This window comes from Schistocerca piceifrons, chromosome 7 (genome assembly GCF_021461385.2).
Source record: "Schistocerca piceifrons isolate TAMUIC-IGC-003096 chromosome 7, iqSchPice1.1, whole genome shotgun sequence".
NCBI lineage: Eukaryota > Metazoa > Arthropoda > Insecta > Orthoptera > Acrididae > Schistocerca > Schistocerca piceifrons.
Window position 1 is genome coordinate 416,818,396 of NC_060144.1, and position 22,384 is coordinate 416,840,779.

A 22,384-nucleotide genomic window follows, 5' to 3' on the forward strand; every position below is an offset into this window, starting at 1 on the left:
TATTCAGGAGAATGTCGTTATCAGGAGAAACAAAACTGGTGTTCTATAGGTCAGTGTGTGAAATTTCAGATCCCTTAATCGGGCAAGTAGGTTAGAAAATTTAAAAAGAGAAATGGATAATTTAAATTTAGATATAGTGTGAGTTAGTGAAGTTAAGTGACAGAAGGAACAGGACTTCTGGTCAGATGAATACAGGATTATAAATACAAAATCAAACAGGGGTAATACAGAAGTAGATTTAATAATGAATAAAAAAATTAGGAACGTGGAGAAGCTACTATGAACAGCACAGTGAATGCATTACTTAAGCCAAGATAGACACGAAGGCCACACCCAGCACTCTAGTATAAGCTTATATGCCAACTACCTCTGCCGATGATGAAGAGACTGAAGAAATGTATGATGAGATAAATGAAATTATTCAAATAGTTAAGGGAGATGAAAATTTAATAGTCATGGGGGACTGGAAATTGATAATAGGAAAAGGAAGAGAAGGAAAAATACTAGACGAATATGGGCTGGGGGAAAGGAATGAAAGAGGAAGCTGACAGGTAGAATTTTGCACAGAGTATAATTTAATCACAGCTAACACTTGGTTTAAGAATCTTGAAAGAAGGTTGTGTACATGGAAGAGACTTGGAGACACTGGAATGTTTCAGCCTGATTACATAACGGTAAACAGAGATTTTGTAACCAGAGTTTAAATTGTAAGGCATTTCCAGGGTCAGATGTGTACTCTCACCACAATTTATTGGTTATGAATTGTATATTAAAACTGAAGAAACTACAAAAACGTAGGAATTTAAGAAGATGGGATCTGGATAAACTGAAAGAATCAGGGTTGTACAGTTTTAAGGAATGATTAACAGGAACAGGGGAAAGGAATAATGAATCACGGTTGCAAAATACTAACATAAATTCTTTGCAGAAGAATGGAAAAACTGGTAGAATCCGACCTAGGGGAAGATCAATTTGGATTCCGGAGAAATGTAGGAACACTCGAGGCAATATGACCATACAACTTCTCACAGTAGTTAGGTTAAGGAAAGGCAAACCTTAGTTTATAGCATTTGTACACTTACAGAAAGCTTCTGACAATGTTGACTGGAATACTCTCTCTCAAATTCTGAAGGTGGCAGGGGTAAAATACGGGGAGCGAAAAGTTATTTACAATTTGTACAGAAACCAGATGGCTGTTTTAAGAGTCAAGGAGCACGAAAGGGAAGCAGTGGTTAAGAAAGGAGTGAAACAGTGTTGTAGTCTTTTGCCAATATTATTCAATCTCTATAGTGAGTGAGCAGTAAAGGAAAGAAAAGAAAAATTTGGAGAAGGGATTAAAGTCCAGGGAGAAGAAATAAAAACGTTGAGGTTTGCCGATGACATTGTAATTGTGTCTTAGACAGCACAGGGTATGGAAGAGCAGTTGAGCAGACTGGACAGTGTCTTTAACCTCTTAACTGTCTATTCCGAAATAACTCGGGATAGTCTGTTTTGTCGAGAAATACTATCCCACGATAACTCAGGCTCCCGATTTTCTCACGTTCATGTGCCAGTATCCCGATTATACTCATTGCAGTTCCTTACATTGCCGCTAGTTAGCACCAGCAACCAGTTATAGTCGTGGTTGTTCCTGCTGCTGCTGCTAGTTGGTGTTTTCCATATTTTGCTCTGGTGTATTGCTCTTGGGTGATGCTCTTGAAGCTTTTTGGAGACTTGGGAGTTAAGGGATACTTTCCAACTAGATTATACTTGCATCAGTAGCATTTCTATTGTTGTTGCAACAATTTGCAACATTTATTACCATTTTGGTGCTGTTGTCGCAGTATTACGCATCTCTGGAGTCGTGTAAAATGAACTGTGATCATTCCAGTGAAGAAGAGCAGTGGGAAGACATCTGTGTTTCAGAATTGGGTGATGACTCTTTTGAACTTTTATCAAGTGAAGAAGCATGTGAGAAAGAGACAGATATAGATTGGTTTCAGGTGAGAGTGTGACATGTTGTCAATCCAAATACTGATTGTGCTTCTCCAAGATTTCTGTTTTCTGCTAATCCTGGTTGTACAATTCCTTTTGCTAATGATGAACCTCAAATACTTAAACACTTCTTTGAAAGGGATTTGCTGGAGATGTTACAGGTGGAAACTGCTAAATATATCAGCCAATGTGTTTCATTCACTGGCTGTAACGTTTTGTCCCTGTCAAGTGAAGAACTTTGAATTTTCTTTGCTCTAATTATTTTACAAAGTATTGTACAGAAATGTGAATTGCACATGTACTGGTCACGGCGGGCAAGCACATCAACTCCATTTTTCAATAATGTAATGTCCTACAGGAGGTTTTGCCAAATAAAAAAGTATCTTCATTTTTCTGAATACGAAGTATATGATGCTGCAAATCAACCAAATCCTAAGCTGAACAAAATTTGGCCAGTTTACCAGCACCTTGAAAATAAATTTTAAACTTCTTATGTTCCTGAACGGGACATTATGGTGGGTGAACGTTTACTTTTGTACAAGGGCAGATTTTGTTGGGTACAGTATATCCCATAGAAAAAGGGGAGATTTGGAATAAAATTCTATATGCCGTGTGAATCGGCTGGCGGATATGTGTGGTCCCCGATTGTTTACACAGGGAAAGGGACAAAGGTGGATGCAGGCTTCACGGACTTTCCAATGTCGTCACAAGTTGTCTTGACACTTGCAAAACCACTCCTGAAGCAAGGTTACTGTCTAACGACAGATAACTTTTCCACGTCCCCACAGTTAGCAGATTCCCTAATTTTGAAGTCCACTGATAGTCATGGAACAGTAACAATGACCCGGAAAGAAATGCCACAATTTCTCTGAAATCTAAAATTATGAAAGGGGAAATTGCAGCTGAAGGCCAAGGAAAAGCACCAGCTTTACATTGGAAGGACAAGAAGGACATGGTACTTCTTTCAACTATCCACACTACAGATAAGGTGGAGACTCAGAATAGGTCGAAGAAAATAATAAACCCAAAGCTTGAGCTTGACTACAACTGTGCAATGGGAGGAGTGGATCACGCCAATCAAAGAATGGCATTGAACCCAACACCCAGAAAGCAAGGCAAGAAGTACTACAAGAAAATCTTTTTTCATTTACTGAAAATTTCTGTATGGAATTCGTTTAATTTGTATGAAAAATCTGGAGGGAAAAAGGACTCACTGGAAATTATGTTTACCCTCTCAGAAAAATAACTGAGAAGTACACAGGAAGCGTCATTTCTCCTAAGCCAGACCGACCAGAATGAACACACCACCCTCTTCGGTTGATGGAAAGACATTTTCCAGAAATCATTGGGCCAACAGAGAAGAAGAGCAATCCAACAAGAGTGTGCACAGTTTGTTCCAAGAAGCAGGAGGCACATGGGAAGTGCATCCAGCGACAAACATGGTACTATTGCCCCCAGTGCCAGGTCCCATTGTGCATCACACTAGGCTTCAGAATCTACCATACACAAAAGGATTTATAATGTGATTTTAATGTGTGATTCTCATCTTGTATATCTTATCTAACTTCTTATTTGTATATTTTTTCATAATAAATAACAAATTGTAATGAATATTTGCAGAGATTTTTGCTGAGCGTCAGTTATCTCAGGATAATACTATTTAGCTACTCCCAACTGCAATATCTCCTTTGATTTTCAAGATAAATGTAAAAATGAATTGTTGATGCAATGCATTTTCAAGAGAATGTAAAACTATGTAGAAAAAAATACGTAAGATTTTGAAAGTTTTGTGTCAGAAATAGGTACGTTACGAGGTTAAAGGATGAACATCAACAAAAGCAAAATGAGGATAATGGAATGCAGCCAAATTAAATCACATGATGCTGAGGGAATAAGATTCGGAAATAAGACACTAAAAGTAGTAGATGAGTTTTGCTATTTGGACAGCAAAGAAACTGGTAACAGTCAAAGCAGAGAGTGTAGACTGGCAATGGTAAGAAAGGCGTTTCTGGGGAAGAGAAATTTGTGGGAAGTCTTTTTCTTAAAGTATTTGTATGGAGTGTAGCCATGTATGGAAGTGAAACATGGACAATAAATAGTTTAGACAAGAAGAAGATAGAAGCTTTTGAAATGTGGTGCTACAGAAGAATGCTGAAGATTAGATGGGTTGTTCATGTAACTGATGAGGAGGTACAGAACAGAATTGGGGAGAAGATGAATTTGTGGCACAATCTGACTAGAAGAAGGGATCAGTTGGTAGGACAAATTCTGAGGCATCAAGGGATCACAAATTTAGTACTGGAGGGGAGCATGGGGGAGTTACAAATCATAGAGGGAGACCACGAGATGAATACAGTAAGCAGATTTATAAGGATATAGGTTGCAGTAGTTACTGGGAGATAAAGAGGCTTGCACAGGATAGAGTAGAATGGAGAGCTGCATCAAACCAGTCTTTGGACTAAAGACTGCAACAATATCAGGGAAAATGTGTCTGCCATTGCCTATTTGTAGGACCAATCCTGGAATTTGATAGAATGATTTGGGAAACCATGGGAAACACAAATAAGGTTGGTGGAATTTAAACATATAGCTTTTGTACTTCCTGATGTATTTTATTAAGTTATATAAAACAGTAATGGAAACTTAAAATGATCATATATAAACAGTGTCCTCTACTATTGCATCCAATTTAGTGACTTCTATCCCTATAACAAACTTAACTCAACCTAAATAATTTAAGAATAAAGAGGCCACTCACCGTACACCAGAAGCAGTGAGTCATCAATAGGAGCCTGTGCGATTTACATTCAACCAGAATGTTTCCTACTACATTAATATAACCTAAAGTATTCATGTTGTAAATAAAACGAGTTTTCCAATAGAAATAGCTCCATTTAGATTTAAAAACTGGAGATTAGTCACTAACAGCCTTTAACTCCTCAATAGAGGTATTGAGAAATGTCCTTTTACTGGGTGCTGCTAACATTTTCGGGATGGCTTCTCATAACTTAAGGAAAAAAAAAATTATGAGGAGAAAGATGATGTCATAAGAAGCTCCTGAGAAATTAAAGTGAGCAGAATACGAGAATAGTAATGACTTTTCTTTTCTCTTGCCTGTGTTTCATCATGGCTTTTAAAAGTCTATAATTTATATGGACTAATTCAAAATATTTTCTTTCTGCCTGTACTATGTAGCACCAAAATAATGCCACATGACATCAAGGAATGACACATGCTAATTAAACAAGTTTTAGTGTATCACATGCTAAGTAAGCAAATTTTAGTGTATCACCGGTGTTGACTGCAAACTACATTCTAATCTCAAAGGCCCGCATTCTACTTCAGTAGGAAGTTATAAATATGTGCCCACTCCAAGAGCTTATCATTTAAACACATTTCCATAAATCTGGAGTCTTCTCTTCATTAACCAACAAGTGTATAAATGTCAATAGCTGGAGATCAAATTTGACCTTAGTTCAGAAAATATACCTTGTTCACAAATCTGCTAAGGTGTATAACAATTGAACAAGGTTCAGTACTGATCCAAATTAGTATGACACACACTCGGCAACACCTGCTAAATCAGTTACTGATACAATTACTGTACACTGACAACAGATATCAATTATACATCAGAGATACACAGTATTTCTTACCAGAGGTTACATATTTTAATGCTTCAGGAAAAAGGATGGAAGAAACTTCTTTGCTATTGAGACAAATGGAATTTTTTGGTAATGAAAATAGCGAGCTTTTGAAAATATAAACAGATAAGTAGTTCAGGCAGAGATGAAGGAATCACTGAAACACACTGGGTTACAACTTCAAAGTAGGCTAACAATTCTTATGGCCAACGATCCACACAAGTCTGTGTTCAAAGTCTTGGTTCCTTTGTTGAATTCACCTTGTGTAGGTTTTATGTATGCAAGATTTTGGAGCCAGTGGACTCTTCTTCTGGCAGAAGGGTTGAAAGGGAAGGAAGAGGGGTGAAGGAAAAGGACTAGAGAGATTTAGGAAAAGGGGTAGAGTTTAGAAAAATCACCCTGAACCCCGAGCCACAGGAGACTTACCGAACGGGATGAGAAGGAAAGACTAATTGTTGGGGGCTGCACCAAATGAGATTTTAAAACCAGAGAGCTTACAGGTGGAGGACAGGGTAATATGCAAGACAGAAGTTACTGCTAAAACATTGTGCACAAGTTAATAGGAGCGAAAAGCTAAGTGCACTGTATGTAATGGAGGTGGGCAGCAAAAATTGACATGTCAGAAAATGAAGATGTACAAAACTAAAATGGAGTGAAGAAAGGAGTAGTTACTATGAAGAAATGCTGAGACGGAAGAAAGTAATGTAAATTAAATCAAAGTGGCAAGAGAGCACCAAGGACGTGTTGTAGCACTAGTTTCCACCCTCAGAGTGGAAGTGTTTGGGTGAAGAATCAAGATGGCATGTGTGGTGAAACAGGCTCTGCAAAAGGATGTGTGTTGTCACTACACACCCTCTGCCATGTCCACTCATCCTAAGTGATAATCTGGTGGTAGTGATGTCAATGTAAAAGGTCGAATAGTGTTTACATAACAGCTAGCATATGAAATGTGTGATTTTACAGGTGGATCACCCATTGATGGTACATATTTTGCCAGTTACAGTGCTGGAATGGGTGGTGGTAGGGGGGGGGGGGGGGGGGGTTGCGTAGGGCAAGCCTTGCAGTGAGTACAGTCACAGGGGTAGGAGTAATAAGGAGGGGAGATGGGTATAGAAGTAGCATAGGGTCTGATAAGGATATTGCAGAGATTGTGAGAATGTCGAAAAGCTGTTCTACGCAGGTTGGATAAAATCTCAGACAGAACGGACCTCATTTCACAGTAGCTGGTTAACGCTTTCAAAACCAGGGCAATACTGAGTGACAAGTTATGTGCTCCAAAGTTGTGTTTTTGAAGGGATCAGCAATACCAGGATTGGATGTGATGGCTCATTTAATCATTTTTTGAACCAGGCAGGTGGGGTAATTATGTCCAGTGAAGAAAGGTGGTTTGTTGCTGTAAAGAGTCTTCATTCACATGTAAATACTGTTGTTTATTAGTAGGTTTTTTGTGGACAGAAGTGTGTAGCTGGCCTTAGCTGAGGATGACATCAACATCAAGGAAAGTGGCATGGGATTTGGAGTAGGACCATGTGAATTGGGAGAATATATTTAAAGATTTCAGGAATTTTAACAGGGCAGCCTCACCATGAGCCTGTGGCAAAGCTGTCATCAATGTATCTTAACCAAACCAGGTGCTGAAGACTTATGGATCCCTGGAAAGCCCCCTCCAAGCTCCTATACCAACCTTTTCATGGGTCACTTGGAGGGGGCTTTCCTGGGATCCGTAAGCCTTCAGCACCTGATTTGGTTAGGAACATCGATGACATCATTGCCACATGGACTCATGGTGAGGCAGACCTGCTAAAATTCCTGAAAACTCTAAATATATTCTCCGAATTACATTTCACATGGCCCTATGGCAAATCCCAAGCCACTTTCCTTGATGTTGATCTCATCCTCACCAAAGGCCAGCTACATACTTCTGTCCACATTAAACCTACTAACAAACAATAGTACCTACACATTTTGACTGTTGGCATCCTGTCCATGTCAAATGTTCCCTCCCATTCAGCGTTGGCATACGAGGTAAATGTATTTGTTTGGCTGCAGACTCTTCACAGAAATACTCTACCATTCTCACCTCAGCCTTCAATGGACGTAATTACCCCATCAATCTGGTTCAAAAGCAGATTTCTTTGCTGTCACATCCACTCCTGGTACTGCTGATCCCTCCAAAAAAACAATTTTGTAGCACAGCACTTGCCACTCAGCATTATCCTGGTCTTGAATGTATTAATCAGCTATTTCAACAAGGCCATGACATCCCGAATAATGCTCTGAAATGAGGTCCATTCTGTCTCAAATTTTACCAACCAAACCTAGAAAAGCTTTTTGTCAACGTCCCAATCTCGACACTCCCCTTGTCAAACCCTATACTCCTTCTGCACCCATCTCCCTACCTCATGGCTCCTATCCCCGTGACTGCCCCACTGCAAAACTTGCCTTATGTGCCCTTCTACCACCATCTACACCGGCGCACCCTCCTACCACCATCTACACTATCAAAGGGAGAGTCACCTTTAAAAAAGACACGTCGTATACCAACTGTTATATAAACACCGTTCAACCTTTTACATCGGCAATTTAGTTAGGATGAATGGACATAGGCAGAGGGTACACACTGGCAACACGCAATATGCTGTTGCAGAGCACACTCTACAAAATGGCAGTCATGACCTCGGGGTCTGTTTCAACACATATGCCATCTGGATTCTTGCCCGAGACACCAGCAGGTGGAAACTAGTGCTACAACAAGTCCTTGGTGCTCTCCAGCCACCCGGACTTCATTTACATTAATTTCTTCACAGTAACTACTCCTTTCTTCATACCATTTTAATTTTCTACATCTTTCATTTTCTGATATGTCTGTTTTTTGCCACGCACCTCTATTGCATACAATGTGTTTAGCTTTTCACTCTTATTGACTCACGCACAATGTTTTAGCGGTAATCTCTGTCTTGCACATTACCCTGTCTTCCACCTTGAAGCTCTCGGGTTTTCAAATCTCGTCCAGTATATAGGTACATAAAGGAAAAGACCGCTACGATAAAAGTTATTACCAATAAACACTAACGCGGCCACTGTAAGTGTCGGCAAAGAGATATTTTGCTACACCGGAAGGCAAAAAACAAATGATGGAAACTTTTTTCAATGTTTTTTGACAATTATTAGAGAGACTCTGTCTTTAGTTCTCGTGGCGAGAAGACATATTTCTTGTGATACAATGTGTTGTCTGAATAATAATCCTATGAAAGTATGAAGTGTGAGAGTTCATTTAGTGCAAAACCATGAAAGCTTTCTTTTCTTCTGCGCATTATGCCAAAGTCATGTCACTGTAGCTGTCTGCATCAGAAGAGGAAGTACGATGATAAATCCTCATTGTATTCAGGGTGATTTTTCTGACCTCTACCACTTTTTCCAAACCTTTCCAATCCTTTAACTTCACCATTCTTCCTTCCCCTTCCATCCTTCTGCTCGAAGAAGGAACCACTGGCTCCGGAAGCTTGCATACATACAATTCTTTTTTATACACATATTCTCCTGCCACCGCTTGGTGAGTAAACTTGTTACTGATATGCATATTACACTTACATATGGCAGACTCACTGCAAGCAATCAAGAATGTAGCATCTCCGGCCAGCTGGTGACGTGGAGCTACCAGGCCCCAAATTTAAGACAAAGCAGCAGCTGGGCCAGTCACACTTCTCCATCCACAATCAACTGAAGTACTGACAAGAACTTTGTATGACAGTGGTTATTCTTTGAACTTATCGTGTCATGACTGGGCCTGGTTGGGATCTGAGTACAGAGCCATCCCATCGCTCAGTGGTCAATTTGAGTCTTGGCCACAGTTTGGTGTGTCCATTTGTTCAGGTGGACAGTTGGTTTGTAGTCACGTGCACATAAAGTTCTATGCAGAAATAATAGCATAGCAGGTACCGTCAAATGGGGTGATTTTGGACACCGGGGCGAATTCGGACAGTATGGCTTATTTGCTCTTTGCCACTGCATAGAAACAAAGACTTACTTATTTTAACACCCGTGTGCCAGTTATTTTAAGTGCAAGATTGCATTTATCACTTTCCACAACTTTTATTTTGTGTCAATTGTTTCCCAAGGTGAATAATTGACGAACAGTCTCAGTGTTAAAAATCCATGCATTATCGTAAAGTGGAAACTTTGTATTGTTGCGCCAAGCGGGAAGTTATTGTAACCATGACTGTCGATGTGCTCAGTAGCTAACAGCATTGAGACAATTTCTGTACAAGTTTGTCGAGTTTCTTGTGCAAGGTTATAAAATAACTACGGATTTTGTAAAACTGTGTACTGTGTGGGGTGAAAGACAATGCCAAGAACCTATAAGAGCAGAAGAGGTGCTACAGTACAGTGTAATTATGACTTGGAACTTTTAGATAAAGCTGTTCGTGATATTCAGAGTGGTAAATTATCATACAGAAAAGCATGAGATTTGTATGGTATACCTAAATCAACCCTACAAAATAAAATGCAGAAAGCACACCCGAAAAAAGATGGGAGACAGCCAGTGCTAAATAAAGAAGAAGAAGAAGAAGAAGAAGAAGAAGAAGAAGAAGAAGAAATGTTGAAGCAAGGTATCTTGAGGGCTGCACATTGGGGATTTCCCTTCATTAAATTGTCTATTAGATATTTAGTTAAAATATATCTTGATAAATCTGGCCGAAAAGAGAAGAAATTTCGTAATAATTTGCCAGGACAAGAATGGGTGCATTTATTCCTCAAACGACAGTCAGAAGATCTTTCTGTTCGCTTAAGCAAAAATATTAAACGAGCTCGTGCAGAACTTATCTGTAATATATAAAATTCATTGAGATGAATACACTAAGCAGATTCAGAAGGATGTAGGTTGCAGTAAGTACTGGGAGATGAAGAAGCTTGCACAGGATAAAGTAGCATGGAGAGCTGCATCAAACCAGTCTCAGGACTGAAGACAACAACAACAACAACAACAACAACAACAACATATCAATCCATATCACTTATTCGTAACAAAGGGCTACCTTAAAATGTGTAAAATGTCACAAAAATCAAATAAAAAGTATGTAGAATAAAAAGGCAGTAATTGTCCGAATTCGCCCTCTATATACTGTTACTTCGGACAGAGATTTAAAAAACAAATGTGTCCGAAATCACCCCAATCCATGGGGTGATGTCGGACACTTTATTTAACTGCCTCAGATAAATATTCTTACACATACACTTTCTGGTTCTGGGATATTTTATTCGTTACACATATACCCTATGCCTTCCATAATAATCAATTTAATCTAACAATATATATGAAAGTTACAATCAAAATAACAACAAAACCGTCCGAAATCTCCCCGTTTGACGTTATATGAGATGCTATGTGTACCTGAACCAAAGATTATTCTTCATCGCAGAGTGACAAAATATTGCTCACATGGGTACACAGCAATATTGGTCATCCATACTATATTAGATGTGGCTTCTTCTGTTTCCGAACTAGTTCACTTGTGTAAGTACTGCACTCATGTTTGATGGATCATGGAGACAAATGTCACACAGAACCTACATTAATATTTTCCACTATATTATGCTGTGTATTAAGTATAACCACTTACATGTGGTATCATCAGAGTGAATTACTACTAGATTGTCTTTACAAAACATATGCTATCTGGTGTCATCCAGTAATTATTTTAACTTTTCCTGTACTCAATGTAGCCACAATTCATCAAAGCTTTTTAGATATGGCTAGGAGCTAGGTATGCAAGGCACCATGCAATTACTATTGTCTTTTGCACAAATGTCACTAATACACATAAGATGAAACTAGAGTCACAAAATTACTTACGTCACCATTTCTGATATTGAAACTATTAACTCTAAAGATCAATCTGTAGCATGTGTGAGAAAGAACGTGGAATGAACCAAATCTGACATGTCCGTCATCTACAATTATCAATACTTCAGTACACTAAATACATGTGACATATAGAATATTCTGATAATGAAGACACAGGGAAATGGGTGAAAGAATGGATGCAAACGGATAGCTGTAATTTAAGTTTACTGCAACCTTGAAACACTTAAATACAGCAGAAAACAGCACTGCTGCTAGTGAAAATTACATGGCATATAGCATTGAAAAGTGAGCAAAAGGGTGAATACCAATCACATACACTATCAAACTAAAGACAATTTTAATGATGTTCACGCATGCACTCACCTCTTTTCTACCATCATTGACACACACATCATCAGTCTACTCAAGTGATACAAACAATGAAACACTAGGGATAAACCCGTGCTTATAAAATAGGAGTATATTTAAGCACAAATAAAAAAAGAATCTATATAAACATTATCTTTCAGAGGCCGAAGATCCTTCCAGCAAAAGAACGGAAACAGAAATGTAAAGAAAAGTTTGTTTTGATAGTTACAGCTTACGTTATTTCTTGCTTGTCTCATTATGTACTTCACTATTTGAAAGTACAATATTTTTCTTTTTTTTCTTTAAATGTGGCAGTTGCAAAACACTAACACAGAGTGGAAAGCAGTCAGTACAATTGTGCACATAATGTATTCGTGCTCCTGTTAGTCATTTCCTTATGGCCAATGCAGGAGGAAACATTAAATAACAAAAAAATGAGAAAATACTTACTGTGTACGCATCTGTGTATGTTCTCTGTCAACACGAATTAAATTTGGATATACACCAGCACACAGAGCTGCCTTCACCACTGCCCAGTTCTCTGAGTTGGAGTTCAGGTCACGAATGTCTCCACCTCCACGTGCACGCACGAAGCCAGAAGCTCTTAACTGGCCCAACAGCTGTGTTCGCAAACCAACCACCATTTCCATAGTTGCGGCAGACACAAAATGTTTCTCACAAAATGACTTTTCCCAGCCATTTGCTCTTGCATGCTGCCATGCCTAGAAAATGTTTTCAAAAAGTCTCTTAAGGATCAAGTATGTTAGGCATCATCACATAATACCAAATATACTATTTTGGTATTGAATGAAATATAAAAAGAGGTTTTTACGTATTTTTAATTACACTAATAAAATAATAATATTACTCTGAGACAATATTATGACTTATTTCTCCTTCTGTAGTTTCTATTAACAATATAGTAACTTTCAGTGTACGTGTGTCTAAAAGTATGTCATTGGAAATGCTTTTCATGTAAACAATTCAATTATGTACTGGGCAATCTTAATTTTTGCCAATCTTGTGTAAGAATCTTTCATCTTACGTTTTACTACCCGGTTTAAAGTTGTTTAAAGTTATACTGTACCGCACAGAAATTATGATCTGTCTTTCAGATTTGAACGTCATCATTTGAGAAGAAACAGTCCACAGTTATTCTTCTATTTCCTACACTTCAGAGGGCTTGTTGAGATGATGACAGTAGCTGTTTTCACAAGCAGGTTACTTTATCAACTTCACCACTACCATATCTCAGGGTGGTGCTTTGGTTTTCATGGTGGACTCTCATTCAAATGGAACAAGTTTCAGATTCCATCCAGCCAACCATAATTAAGTTTTCCTATGATTTCCCTCACTTGCATTAGGTGAATGCTGAAATGATTCCTTCAGGAAGAATACAACTTATATCCTTCCCCATAGTTTCCTTATCTGAGATCATATTCCTCATTAATGATATCATCACAAAGATCAATATGTCGCATGTGTGAGAAAAAACGTGGAATGAACCAACTCAGACATTTTCATCTTTCAATAATTCGGTACACTAAATACATGTGACACATAAAATATTCTGTCAATGAAACACAGAGAAATGGAAAACATAGCTCTCCTATCTTCAACTATAATCTCTTCTCTTAAATTATAATAGCCGATCCTGCTTTCATTCTGCCACTTTTCAAAAAAATTATTTGAATGTAAGAACAATCCCTCCTTCCTCTAAAGCAAAGCTAAGTGTATGTGTACTTCAGTGTGTATGGTTCAAAATGGCTCTGAGCACTATGGGACTTAACATCTGAGGTCATCAGTCCCCTAGAATTTAGAACTACTTACACCTAACTAACCCAAGGACATCACACACATCCATGCCCGAGGCAGGACTCAAACCTGCGACCGTAGCAGCAGCATGGCTCCGGACTGAAGTGCCTAGAACCGCTCGGTCACAGCGGCCGGCTTCAGTGTGTATCTCACAGTACATACTTATAAATAAATGCATTGTACCACCAGTGGTACTTTCTTCTCCCTCCACAGTTGATCTGTTTATGAGACATGGAGAGAACTACTTCATAGGAGAGGACAAATTAATGCCTGACAAAAATATTTAAGTCCCTCTTGTTGTTCAAATTCATCACTGATAGCTTAACAACAGTGACACATGCAAAGACACTTGATCCAAATGCCTACAGAATTTAACACATCTCAAGATATTCTTTTTTACTTTGTCCTTGTGTACCCTCCTCTAATCCCTCCCTGATACTGAACCTTCTTGTATGGAGGCTGTTTAAAAGACCATGCCAGTGTGGAGTCCAGTTGTCTTTAGCGCAATAGCTGCAGTACTTTCTACCAGTCTTCGTATTTAGGGCTGTTCCATTTGCATTGATCAGTAGTCCCAATCATAATATGAGGATCCACCACATTAAAATTACCCCAGTTACAAGGTCCACACAAATATTTACGATCTGCTGTTGTACTCCTTAATACTAACTTTGATAAGGAATTGTGGTGAGGCGCTCCCCTCATCGTGTGACACTATTCATGACCCAAACAATTTAGCCTAATCTTCTGCCATTGTTCTATCTTATTTTCATCATGATATGAAATGAATTATCTTAAGTGATAGTCTTGAAACTGTCTCCACAGATTAACTTCACTACTCAATAGATGAGCACGACGCTTACCATAATAACAGCACCATCATATCCCATGCCATACAGAATGTTTCTCACTGCCTCTCTCAACACCTCACAGCTATAAGCATTTTGCCATAAGAGTCTGCTTGTTGCTACACCCCATGTTCTTTCCTCTTCTTTAGATCTAGTTTTTTTTTTTTTCATTCTTGAAGTCCCTTTCTTTTCTTGTGATTGTTTTTAAATAATTTTTTATCTTCATTGCTATTACATGAAAATTTAATATTTAAACTTTTAACTGATGAACATGTATTTTACATAGTAATAATTAATGCTTAACAGCATTGCTGCAACCATAATGTCCTGTAATTTAACCCCCCCCCCCCCCCCCCCTCCCTACAGTTGAAGGTGGACTGAATCTGCCATTCCTTAATTACTGTAAACTCTGTAATTCTTACATGTTGGAATTAGACATTGTGTGTTCAGGGAGTGTAGATCTTGCTCTAAATGCATAGATTGCTAGTATTAGATTAGGTGTATATACACCATGTGGGTCGATGGGATTTGACTGTTGAGGTGAAACAGTTTGTTAGAGGGCAGCTTCTGAGACCTCAAATTAGTTTTGCTCAGATACGCAGAGGACCTCAGCACTGACTCCTATTTCCTACATTCTCAGGGTAAATCCGGGAATTCTTCTAATTCTCTTAAAATGCAGCAATTTGGAAGGACCAGCATACAAAGAGAGTTCAAGTGACAAGGCTTCATGAGCAATTTTTTAACAACAGGAAGTGGGCATCGCTTGTGTGTTGTAGAGTATTTATTATAATAAAATGTGAGAGCAGTGTTCTGGTTCTAAATGCACTTGTGCAAAAGCTTCAAATCGATAAAGCAACCTTCTGGTGAAAACAGAACTGTGCATTAATAAGTTGGGAGATTAAAATAATGAAGAAGAACTGGAATCAGGTGGAATCATATGTAGATATATGTAAATTTTTATTAAGAGTGAGACTGATGAAAACTACATTGTGATCAGTGTAAAGGATCACAAGATATCTGGATTTTGATGGATCTTAATGATCCGAATTCACAAGAGCCACTGGCAGTCACAGACAATCATTGTTGGGAAGTAGAGCACTGGTGACCATGAAAATGAAAGCCACCGCAATGGGATAGAGACCATGGCTTCTGGAAGCTCCCCAGTTGGTGTAAGAATGCTAACACAGACTGAAATAAAAATGCAGCATAGTTCGCAGGGACAGATGCTCCTCATTTATGACCTGATGGAAGAGTCAAAGATGAAGCAGAAGGAAAGACGAAAAATAGTGCGTGATGAAGTTATGGATTGTAATAAGAGGTAGGACAAATTATGTCATGTATCATTCTTAGAGTTTCTCCACTGCAGCCATCAATTTAAACTACCTGTATTGCAATATTAGAAACAGTTCATATTCCTAAAGAAGATGGTCTGAGGTAAACGCAGCTCAGGAAGGGTAACAGTGGGGGCAACACACTATTTTTAGAGAGAAAGTGGCTGGTGTTGGAAGAGCTTGAACAGAGGGTGAATGCCAGCTCCACCTCTATGATATACAAATAATGTACTTACTGTAACGAAGGAATGTTAAAGTTGCCGACAGACACAATTAAAAGAAACTTACACAAAGCTTATGGTCATAGCCTCTGTCAGCAAAAGAGATACACACACCATTCAGTCACACAAACCACTACGCCTCACGCACACATGGCCACCAACACCAGCAGTTCAGGTCAGAGCTTGTTGATACTGCTACCTGGCACTTCTACGGCATGTAAGCTTTATTTCTATTGATACTAAGTGAACAATCTCTAATCAAGTAAAGTAACATAGTAAGTGAATTTGTATGGTGCTGACAAATTATATTTTGATTCGTGACACTCAAAACAGACGTATATGAGGGTATGTAATGGGCAAATTTATACCACATGATTTGCCATCACTCCAGTTCATGTCAGTAAGATGCTGTAACTATCCCACTGTTCACTGTCTCAGGGATGGGATTTCCTCGTTGCTGATGACCAATTCATCAGGAGGTGGTGTTAGAGGAATTTGTGTGCTGGAGAATATCTACATCAACGTCTACACTGCAAATCAAACTGGTGCATGGTTGGTCGAACCACCTTCACAATAATTCGCTATTGTTCCACTCTCGAACAATGTGTGGAAAAAATGAACACCTATATCTTTCTGTGAGAGCTCTGATTTCCCTTACTTTATTAAGATGATCTTTTCTCCCTACATGTATGTAGGTGGGTGTCAACAAAATATTGGTGACTACAGTGTTATGAGAAGATTCAACCGCAACGAAAAATGCCTTTGTTTTAATGGCATCCATCTCAACAGTGAACGGCTGAAAGCAAGGGAAAACTACAGCTGTCATTTTTCCGAGAGCATGCAGCTTTACTGTATGGGTAAATGATGATGGCATCCTCTTGGGTAAAATATTTCGGAGGTAAAATACTCCCCCATTTGGATCTCCGGGCGGGGACTACTCAGAAGGAAGTTGTTATCAGGAGAAAGAAAACTGGCGTTCTCCAGATCGGGACGCGGAATGTCAGATCCCTTAATCGGTCAGGTAAGTTAGAAAATTTAAAAAGGGGAATGGATAGGTTTTAAAGTTAGATATAATGGGAATTAGTGAAGTTCGGTGGCAGGAGGAACAACACTTTTGGTCAGGGAATACAGGGTTATAAATACAAAATCAAATAGGGGTAATGTAGGAGTAGGTTTAATAATGAATAGGAAAATAGGAATGTGGGTAAGCTACTACAAACAGCATAGCGAAAGCATTATTGTGGCCAAGATAGATACAAAGCCGACATGTACCACAATAGTACAAGTTTATATGCCAACTAGCTCCGCAGATGACGAAGATATTGATGAAATGTATATTGAGATAAAAGAAATTATTCAGGTAATGAAGGGAGATGAAAATTTAAAAGTCATGGGTGATTGGAACTCGATAGTAGGAAAAGGAAGAGAAGTAAACATAGTAGGTGAATATGGAATGTGACTAAGGAGTGAAAGAGGGAGCCGTCTGGTGGAATTTTGCACAGAGCATAACTTAATCATAGCTAACACTTGGTTCAAGAATCATGAAAGAAGGTTGTATACATGAAAGAAGCCTGGGGATACTAGAAGGTTTCAGATAAATTATATAGTGGTAAGACAGAGATTTAGGAATCAGGTTTTAAATTGTAAGACATTTCCAGAAGCACATGTGGACTCTGACCACAATCTATTGGTTATGAACTGTAATTAAAACTGAAGAAACTGCAAAAAGGTGGGAATTTGAGGAGATGGGACCTGGAGAAACTGAAAGAACCAAAGGCTGTCGAGAGTTTCAGGGAGAGCATTAGGGAACGATTGATTAGAATGGGGGAAAGAAATACAGTAGAAGAAGAATGGGTAGCATTGAGAGATGAAATAGTGAAGGCAGCAGAGGATCATGTAGGTAAAAAGATGAGGGCTAAAAGAAATCCTTGGGTAACAGAAGAGATATTGTATTTAATTTATGAAAAGAGAAAATATAAAAATGCAGTAAGTGAAGCAGGCAAAAAGGCATACAAACGTCTCAAAAATGAGATTGACAGGAAGTGCAAAATAGCTAAGCAGGGATGGCTAGAGGACAGATGTAAGGTTGTAGAGGCATATATCACTAGGGGTAAAATAGATACTGCCTACAGGAAAATTAAAGAGACCTCTGGAGAAAAGAGAACCACGTGTATGAATATCAAGAGCTCAGATGGAAACCCAGTTCTAAGCAAAGAAGGAAAAGCAGAAAGGTGGAAGGAGTATATAGAGGGTCTATACAAGGGCGATCTTCTTGAGGACAAAATGGAAGGGGATGTAGATGAAGGTGAAATGGGAGATATGATACTGTGTGAAGAGTTTGACAGAGCACTGAAAGACCTAAGTCAAAACAAAGCCCTCGGGAGTAGACAACATTCCATTAGAACTACTGATAGCCTTGGGAGAGTCAGCCCTGATAAAACTGTACCATCTGGTGAGAATGATGTATGAGACAGGCAAAATACCCTCAGACTTCAAGAAGAATATAATAATTCCAGTCCCAAAGAAACCATGTGTTGACAGATTTGAAAATTATCGAACTATCTTTTGTGGCGGTGTTCGTAGCGACAAACACTTGGCTGTAGAAATGGCTTACGAAGTCACCGCCACACTTTTAATAGCGGGCCGACCGGTCCGCTGGAACAGTAAACAGAAAGATGAAACCCCAAACACTCTGATTAAATAAGTCGGTACTTATCTTTATTCATGAAGATACAGAAACACAGTAGGGAACTCGGTGTCTACAGAAATCTGTCTAGTTCGAGTCGGAGCGGCTAGGTCAGTGTCAGCTGACGACAAACAACAACTCTGCTGCGATGAACACACAACCGACTAGCAAGTACACAAATCGGTGGCGAGTATACGACTGAGCGGCGAATACAGAACTGTCCTAGCGCTCGCGACTCCAGCGCTTCAGAAGCAAGAAGCCAGCGGTGGCGCGCGCAGACTTGTGGCGATTTGCTGTCTCGCTGGCGCTGCTTATGCGGACGGCGTCCGGACTTTGATGCTGCCAACCTTTTGGCAGCGGGCTCGGGTGGCATTACTGGCTAGGACATAACACTATCAGTTTAATAAGCCACGGCTGCAAAACACTAACACGAATTATTTACAAATGAGTGGAAAAACTGGTGACACGTGGAGACTTACCATAGAAAATAGATTAAGGAAAGGCATTAGGGAACGATTGATTAGAATGGGGGAAAGAAATACAGTAGAAGAAGAATGGGTAGCATTGAGAGATGAAATAGTGAAGGCAGCAGAGGATCATGTAGGTAAAAAGATGAGGGCTAAAAGAAATCCTTGGGTAACAGAAGAGATATTGAACTTAATTGATGAAAGGAGAAAATACAAAAATGCAGTAAGTGAAGCAGGCAGAAAGGAGTACAAACGTCTCCAAAATGAGATCAACAGGAAGTGCAAAATGGCTAAGCAGGGATGGCTAGAGGACAAATGTAAGGATGTAGAGGCGCATATCACTCAGGGTAAGATAGATACTGCCTACAGGAAAATTAAAGAGACCTTTGGAGAAAAGAGAACCACTTGTATGAATATCAAGAGCTCTGATGGAAACCCAGTTCTAAGCACAGAAGGAATAGCAGAAATGTGGAAGGAGTATATAGAGGGTCTATACAAAGGTGATGTTCTTGAAGACAATATTATAGAAATGGAAGAGGATGTAGATGAAGATGAAATAGGAGATACGATACCGTGTGATGAGTTCGACAGAGCACTGAAAGACCTAAGTTGAAACAAGGCCCCGGGAGTAGACAACAGTCCATTAGAACTACTGGCAGCCTTGGGAGAGCCAAGCCTAACAAAACTCTACCATTTGGTGAGCAAGATGTATAAGACAGGCGAAATAACCTCAGACTTCAAGAACAATATAATAATTCCAATACCAAAGAAAGCAGGTGTTGACAGATGTGAAAATTATCGAACTATCAGTTTAATAAGCGACATATGCAAAATACTAACATGAATTCTTTACAGACGAATGGAAAAACTGATAGAAGCCGCCCTCGTGGAAGATCGGTTCGGATTCAGAAATGTTAGAACACATGAGGCAATACCGACCCTATGACTTATCTTAGAAAATAGATTAAGGAAAGGCAAACCTTTGTTTCTATTGGGGAGCAAAATAACTGATGATGGTCGAAGTAGAGAGGATATAAAATGTAGACTGGCAATGGCAAGGAAAGCATTTCTGAAGAAGAGAAATTTGTTAACATTGAGTATAGATTTAAGTGTCAGGAAGTCATTTCTGAAAGTATTTGTATGGAGTGTAGCCATGTATGGAAGTGAAACGCGGATGATAAATCGTTTAGACAAGAAGAGAATAGAAGCTTTCGAGATGTGGTGCTACAGAAGAATGCTGAAGATTAGATGAGTAGATCACATTACTAATGAGGAGGTATTGAATAGAATTGGAGAGAAGAGAAATTCGTGGCACAACTTGACTAGAAGAAGGGATCAGTTGGTAGGGCATATTCTGCGGCATTAAGGGATCACCAATTTGGTATTGGAGGGCAACGTGGAGGGAAAAAATCGTAGAGGGAGACCAAGAGATGAATACACTAAACAGATTCAGAAGATGTAGGTTGCAGTAGGTACTGGGAGATGATGAAGCTTGCACAGGATAGAGTAGCATGGAGAGCTGCATCAAACCAGTCTCTGGACTGAAGACCACAACAACAACAAACAACTCAAATCATGTACCGTGTCTCTCCCCTATTTCACGATAATACAAAATGTGCTGCTCTTCTTTGAACCACCTCGATATACTCCATGCTAAGCATCCTGGACTGCACAGCAGTACTTCAAAAGAGGATGGACAAGCATAGTGTTGGCTTTCCCTTTAGTAGGTATGCTACATTTTCTAAGTGTTCTGCCCATAAAACGAAGTCTTTGGTTTACTTTCCCCACAACATTTTCCGTGTGTTCTATGCAATTTAAATTGTTCATAATTGTAATTCTTAGGTACTTAGTTCAATTTACAGCCTTTATATTAAACGGATTCATCATGTAACAGTAACCGAAGGTTAACAGGTTCCTTTTAGCACTCATGTGGACGACAACACACTTGTCATCATTTAGGGTCAATTGCCAATTTTCCCACCATTCAAATATATTTTCTAAATGGTTTTGTAATTTGTTTTGATTGTCTGATGAGTTTACTAGATGATAAATGACAGAATCATCTGCAAACAATCTAAGACGGCTGCTCAGATTGTCTCCTAAATCGTTTACCGTATTTACTCGAGTCTAAGCCGCACCTGAAAAATGATACTCAAATTCAAGGGGGGGGGGGGGCGGGGGGGGGGGGGGGGGGGGGGGGGGAGATCCCGAATCTAAGCCGCACCTGAAATTTGAGACTTGAAATTCAAGGGGAGAGAAAAGTTTTAGGCCACACCTCCAAATCGAAACAAAGTTGGTCCATTGTACGAGGGCAGTTCAATAAGTAATGCAACACATTTTTTTTCTCGGCCAATTTTGGTTGAAAAAACCGGAAATTTCTTGTGGAATATTTTCAAGCATTCCCGCTTCGTCTCGTATAGTTTCATTGACTTCCGGCAGGTGGCAGCGCTGTACGGAGCTGTTAAAATGGCGTCTGTAACGGATGTGCGTTGCAAACAACGGGCAGTGATCGAGTTTCTTTTGGCGGAAAACCAGGGCATCTCAGATATTCATAGGCGCTTGCAGAATGTCTACGGTGATCTGGCAGTGGACAAAAGCACGGTGAGTCGTTGGGCAAAGCGTGTGTCATCATCGCCGCAAGGTCAAGCAAGACTGTCTGATCTCCCGCGTGCGGGCCGGCCGTGCGCAGCTGTGACTCCTGAAATGGCGGAGCGTGCGAACACACTCGTTCGAGATTATCGACGGATCACCATCAAACAACTCAGTGCTCAACTTGACATCTCTGTTGGTAGTGCTGTCACAATTGTTCACCAGTCGGGATATTCAAAGGTTTGTTCCCGCTGGGTCCCTCGTTGTCTAACCGAACACCATAAAGAGCAAAGGAGAACCATCTGTGCGGAATTGCTTGCTAGTCATGTGGCTGAGGGTGACAATTTCTTGTCAAAGATTGTTACAGGCGATGAAACATGGGTTCATCACTTCGAACCTGAAACAAAACGGCAATCAATGGAGTGGCGCCACACCGACTCCCCTACCAAGAAAAAGTTTAAAGCCATACCCTCAGCCGGTAAAGTCATGGTTACAGTCTTCTGGGACGCTGAAGGGGTTATTCTGTTCGATGTCCTTCCCCATGGTCAAACGATCAACTCTGAAGTGTATTGTGCTACTCTTCAGAAATTGAAGAAAC

General features: G+C 39.6%; 1 protein-coding gene across 1 annotated transcript in view; it reads right to left on the minus strand.

The window, feature by feature from the left end:
• The window catches only part of LOC124805079 (3'-5' RNA helicase YTHDC2-like), a 306,102-nt gene that overhangs the window by 104,809 nt on the left and 178,909 nt on the right, over nt 1-22,384 (minus strand). Inside the window, exon 18 of the mRNA XM_047265510.1 lies at nt 12,283-12,554. Within this exon, the coding sequence (XP_047121466.1) occupies nt 12,283-12,554 (272 nt within the window). The remainder of the gene's footprint in view (nt 1-12,282; nt 12,555-22,384) is intronic.